A 6,094-nucleotide genomic window follows, 5' to 3' on the forward strand; every position below is an offset into this window, starting at 1 on the left:
AGTGTAAATAAGGCAATATTTGACCTGTGTAACACGAAGCCAGGGAAGTCTCTTGACACTGGGTGAAGGCATCAGGTGGGTTGTTATGAGGAAGGCTACAGTCACGTTACATTCTGTGTGTGTGTGCGTGTGTTGTGTGTGTGTGTGTTGTGTGTGTGTGTACACGCACAAGGAAGCTGTTTTCTTCTAGGCTTGGCTAAAGATGCAAAAAAGATAGCATTGCTGCTCTCCCTTGTGAAAAACTTCTGTCAGTTAATTACATTCCATGTATTTTCAAAACTCACCAATAATTTTCCAGGAAAACATTTTCTTTGTGATCTATCCTATTATTTTGAAAAAAAATGCTTTGGGTAATTGTGTGCTTTGTTTCATGAGACAGAAACTGCCAGCCGCCTCCCAATAGCTGTTCTCCTCTCCTTCCTTGGTCCCCAAACCACCAGTTTTTCAGGGACTTGTGGCTGCCAGGAGTAAAAACTATAATTCCCAACCTGGCTGCCAAGAATGGCCATATAAGTGAATTCTGTCTAATGAAGCGCCAAAGGGAGTGTTAAGTGACAACTTTTTAAAGGGTGCCCTCCTCATAAATATCTGGCACTTGACCTGCTGCCTGACATACAGCCAGTGCCATCTTGGACCAGGGGGACAGGAGCTGGACAGAGCCAGGTTCCCCAGGACATTGTAGAGCAAAGCTGAATGGATGGATGAATAGGGTTCAGAAGACTCAGGAATATTCCTAAGACCATGTGGCTCAGAAGTATGCGAGCCAGAGTCTGGGGGCCTCAGGTTCCTTGGGAGGTTGCAGCTGCACCAGCAATCAACTCCAGTATCCCGGTCCCAGTGTGTCTCCCTCTGGAGGAGAGGGTTGCCCAGGTTCCAGCTGGCCCACCGCCCAGGCAGTCAAAAGGGAGCCTCTTCTGCACCATTGTCAGACTGCTTTGGTGACTGCACACGTCCCAGCCATGATTGGGGGAACCCAGAGCAATGGCCACTTCTGGCAACAGCCCCTCAAATGGGACACTGGCTCTCGAGTGACCCTCGTTGCCCAGGAAGGTTCTTTCCTACCCAGACCTTTCCGATGAGCTCCTGTGGTAAAAGGGAGATAAAACTCCCCTAATATAAAGTCAATTGCTTTGCCATAGACAGTCGAGTACAATTTAGCACCTTCGCAGGGGTGTACGACCACCGCTTTTCTCTCATTTCAAAACATTTTCATCGCCGCAGAGCCGCTCCGTGCCCAAGGGAGGGACTCCCCAGCCCCGCTCCTCCCTGAAACCGCCGAGGTCAGCTTTCTGTCTCTGGTTTCCCTAGAAACGGGGTCCTGGGGTCCCGGGACGGGATGTGTGGTCTTTCTGACTGTTACCTTTCGCTCAGCCTGATGGATGTTTTCGAGGCTCACTCCTGCCGAGCAGACGTGTGTCAGAGCCTCACACCTTTCATGGCCAAATATTATTCCCCCTGCCGGTTGGGCCGTGTTTTGTTTGCTCCTTGCTGCTTTGCTGGACTGGGGGGCTGTGTCTCCCTCTTGGCTGTTGTGGAGATGCAGCCACAAACCTGCCTGTACCAGGGTTGACTTGAACCCCCGTTTTCAGCTCTATGGGGGGCAGGCACTCATGTGTTTTTCTTGCCCCTGGGTCTGGGGACGGCCGGCTCCCTGTGCTGTGCTGCGTGAGTGGATACAGCGTGTCTCTGTGCTGGAATGCGCTGAGCTCCCCGCCCCCACCCGAAGGGCCGGTTGTCCCCATGCAGCTGGTTGGTGATTTTGCAGAACGTGGGCAGGCGGGGCTGTCCTGGGGGCCGTGCTCTCTCAGGCTTGGGATGCCTGCCTGGCACCTTGGGTACCCGGGCACAGTGGGGTGACCTTACAGAGTGGCCAACATCTTGGGCTCCATCCCAGGCCCTCAGTCCGGGGCTGATGCTGGGGTCCAGCTGCTTTGGCAGACTCCCCACCCATGTCCATCTCGTCCCCTGTCCCCGCAGGAGAGCCTCCAGGTACAGAGCCAGGCCTGGGAGCCGGTTACCTGGCGCTCATCGTAGTGGCCGTCTTTGCCTTGGTGGCGGGGACAGCTGCCCTTGTGCTCCTGAGCTACCAGAGAATGACCGGCAGGTACAGCTTCAAGACCCAGCCTGGCGCCTTCAGCTACCAGGCCTTCCGTGAATGAGGCACCTGCGCCGGAGGTGGGTGGGGAGCCAGGTCCTCTGCTGCCTTCGCCGCCCATAGTGGTGGCACCGCGTGCCCCAGGGTTCAGGAACCAGGAGATGGGTGGGTGTGGGCCTCTCATGCCTGTGATGCTGTGGTTTGTAATAAGAAATCTGTATTTGGTCTTCGTCCCTGGTTCCTGGTGCAAAGCTCCTAAAACCCTCGGGCTTTCCTAAGTGATGGGGGGCAGAGGGGCGGCGGGTCTGGTTATGTTAATGAGGGAACCTTTGGCCCGCACGCGCCTAAGGATGGCCAGGGAAACCAACCTCCTGATTAGAGGCCCGGTGTCCTCTGCCACCTGTAGGTCCCAAAAAGGGGTGGAGGGCAGTAACTCCAGGTCGACTCCCCTGATAAAAAAGCCACCGGCCGCCTCCGTGGGTGCCTTCTAGGCTAGTTGGGAGCCCAGCAGGTTCTGTCATGAAACCTTTGCCACTTACCAACCCCGTCCATCCGTCGGGGCTACTGTCAGGCAGACGTGCCCTCGTGGCCGGCCCGTGTCCACGTCTCCTCCTGGGCCTGCAGCTTCCCCAGCCAGGCCTCCTTCCCCAAGTTCAGCTCTTCAGTCTCTCGAGGTCACGGAAATTCAATACAACTCAACCAAGGGCGGTCCATCATAGATAGCCTCCTCCTTGAAGTGGGACCGGGGAGTTCCCACTGTGGCTCAGCGGGTTAAGAACCTGACACAGTATCGGTGAGGATGTGGGTTCAATCCCTGGCCCTGCTCAGTGGGTTAAGGATGCAGCATTGCTGTGAGCTGCAGTGTAGACTGGAGACGTGGTCAGATCCAGTGTGGCTGTGGTGTAGGCCAGCAGCTGCAGCTCCAATTCGAGCCCTAGCCCAGGAACTTTCATCTGCCCTGGGTGCAGCCTAAAAAAGAAAGAAAGAAAGAAAGAAAAGAAATGAAAGAAAGAACAAAAAAGAGGCGACTGGGGCCAGAGATCTCAGGCGACTCCCCCACAGCATCTCACGGCGGAGGCTGGGTTACAGTGCACTTCTCCACGAGGCATGTCCCTTCTGGGTGACAGCCCTGTCCGCAGAGAAGAGGTCACCTGCTCAAGGAGCTGCTTCTGCCGATGCTGGAGGCAGAGCCTTCCCTGTTTCAGCCCCTTTGCTCCGAGGTCCTGAGAGCTCGCGTGATTCCGGGGCCTTCGAGCCCTCACCACCCGGGAGGGACGGGAAGGGTGGACCAGGGGCCAGCACGAGAGGCCAGTCACCGCCCCGCATAGGAGGGCAGGGGAATTTCAGTGAAGTCCAACCAGGAGGCCAACGCTTGTCCTGGGCAGTTTCTGAGGCGATCTGGGGTGTAGGTGCCACGGCCGTGCGGGGTGCCCTCCTGCTCGAAGTGAAAACGCGGGAGGGAACACCAGCCTTTATCTTTTCTTACCCTCCTGGGGCTTCTGTCTTCTAAGTAAAAACCTCTGTAGGGCGTTCTCAAGGTCCTGCAAAAATCTGCTCTTTGGAAAACATCAAATAAACACATGCCAAGGTCAGCGCTTGGCACAGCCTCACTTGGCGATGAGCCCTGTCCGGGTGGGTTGTCTGCGGATAGGGCAAAGGCACAGGCCCTGAGGGGGTGCCCGTCCCCTGTCACACCTGCCTGCTGCCCAGGGACTGGTTTCCCTTCCCCTGCGCCTCCTGGAGTCGCTGCCCTTTCATGGGGCACGATCTCACCCTCTCCCGCAGGCACAGATGTCGTGTCCTGGGGGCTGGTGGTTGCCCTCTGCTACCCACTCTGGAGTTCCCAGCATAAACCTCACGCTTCCTGCGAGCAGACTGACCCAGCAGCCCTCCTTCCCCACGCAGGTAGCCGGGACTCAAGCTCCAGTCTCCACTCGAGCAAGCGTGCTGTGTTCCACGTCCAGAGCCTGGATGAGCCCCAGAGATGCTGCAAACGCAGCCTCCGCCCGCCCCCACGAGGCCCGGATCAGCAAGGGCTGCGGGCTGGTGAGAAGCGGGCAGTGAGCCTGGCTGCCTGGAGCCTCAGTCGCAAGGATCTTCCACCCAGCTCTCCCATCACCCCATCTCCTTCACCGCCAGCTCAGCCCCACTCACCCTAACTGGTCCAGGTGGCCCTTCCCGGCTCACCACTGAGGTTCCTCATCCTCCGCCCCCATCAGCCCCTCATCCGTCCATCCGACACCCTGTCAAATACATGTTTCTCATTTTCAAAAATATCTGACAGTGCCCTTGAAGTTCTTTTAAAGATAAGTCGGTGTGAATACATGACTAATGTCGTTTTTAGCACATACAGATGCTTTAGAATTTTTCTCCTGCATCTTTACCAGGATACTGTTTTGATTTACGCAGCAGTGGCTCAAAAGGCGACTCTAGGCCATTCATTGAGCACCTTTGCAAGTAGGAACAACAGTGGATCTCTATAACATTTTATATTTTTCCAAGCGTTTCACAGGTAGTAAAATACATAATTTTACCAGGGATGAGGCACTATTTAGCCACTACTCATTGGGAAACCACAGGAGGAGTGGGTGAGTTCGTTACCGAAGATCACGCAGTGCCTTAACGACGAAATGGGTCTAGAATCTAAGCGTTTTAGTCTAGAATTTTCTTCATGACACTACTACTTCGTTTAAAGCACATGGCATTGTCTTCGATAGCTAATGCCTGCAAGTTTAGTGTTTCTCCTGGATGAACTTAGCCTTATAACACCATCTTGGTTTTTAATTCATGAGATTAACTTTGTCCAATGCAATTAACTGGCGTTAATACAGAACATTCGGGAAATGTATTTTGAGGTACTGGGGAGTCTCAGAGTCTGTCGAATCGCAGGATGTCATACTGCGGAGATCGGCTTCTGAACAAGTAGAATAAATCACCCATGACATTGAGATGTGACTGTGCTTGTCTGGTTCTGCCCATGTCACACCCTCACCCGGCGTCGGCGCGGGCGGCCGCTGGGCTGCGCGTTCCCAGGAGACCAGGAGTCTGTCCCTGACGCTTCTCCAGCTGCGTCCGCCTGTTCTACGTCAGCTCAGTGCCTGTCACTCACCTTTCTTGAGGAAGAGACAGGAAGCATGCGGGAAACCCAGGCTTGAGCTCCGTGGCTCTGTGGCTCTTTGGATTTCAGATAAAGTAGGTGACTTGCATTTCAATGCTCCACCTTCAAACTTCAGCTGCAGTTTGGAAGGAATCTCTGTAACTACTCTCTTCATCCGTGTGTGTTTCCTGTAACAAGGAAAATTTGGCTTTCTCCCCCCGCCCCCTCACTGCCCCAGTCTCTTCTGCCTTGTTTCCGGAGCACACACCATGCCCCAGGCCCTGGGCTCGGTGCTGATGACTGTGAGAGAGGCAGGCTCCGTTCTGCCCTCACAGAGCACGAGGTCTTGTAGGGAAAGAGACATTCAAGTCAATAGACGGTGATGCTAAGTGCTGAGAGGGACCCCGGATGCGCCACCCACCCACCCTTCTAACTGTCCACCCCTTCCCCTCTCTACCCGTCCACCCACCCATCATCCATTTACTCCTCCATCCATCCGCTCATCCAGCCACCCATCTGTCCATCCGTCCATTCACCCACTTGTCTACCCTTCCGTCCATTCATTTATCCATGCATTTCTTCACCCACTCACTCGTCTAACCCACCACCACTCTCCTCTCCACCCATCCATTCAACCATCCATCTATCCATCCATCCACCTGCCCTTCCATCCACTCACCCACGTATCCATCCATTTAACAAGAAATGCTATCGAGTTTCGATTCTTATGCTGACAGCAGGAAGACAGAAAGGGTAGAGTCTCTGCCCCCAGGAACTGAAAATCCATCTGAAGAAAAGCCCCTCTGAACACGACGTGCTGTAAAGGCAGGGAGGCCAGGAGGACGGAGGCGACAGAACAATGCACATGTGGACACGTGCTCGTGTTCCTTCTACGCGAGGTT

General features: G+C 54.7%; 1 protein-coding gene across 1 annotated transcript in view; it reads left to right on the plus strand.

Annotated features, from left to right (window-relative positions):
• Nucleotides 1-5,038, plus strand: part of UMODL1 (uromodulin like 1) — a 69,155-nt gene extending 64,117 nt beyond the window's left edge. The window contains exons 21-22 of the mRNA XM_005670375.3: nt 1,978-2,175; nt 4,001-5,038. Of these exons, the coding sequence (XP_005670432.2) occupies nt 1,978-2,159 (182 nt within the window). The 3' untranslated portion in view covers nt 2,160-2,175; nt 4,001-5,038. The remainder of the gene's footprint in view (nt 1-1,977; nt 2,176-4,000) is intronic.

This window comes from Sus scrofa, chromosome 13 (assembly GCF_000003025.6).
Source record: "Sus scrofa isolate TJ Tabasco breed Duroc chromosome 13, Sscrofa11.1, whole genome shotgun sequence".
Lineage (NCBI taxonomy): Eukaryota > Metazoa > Chordata > Mammalia > Artiodactyla > Suidae > Sus > Sus scrofa.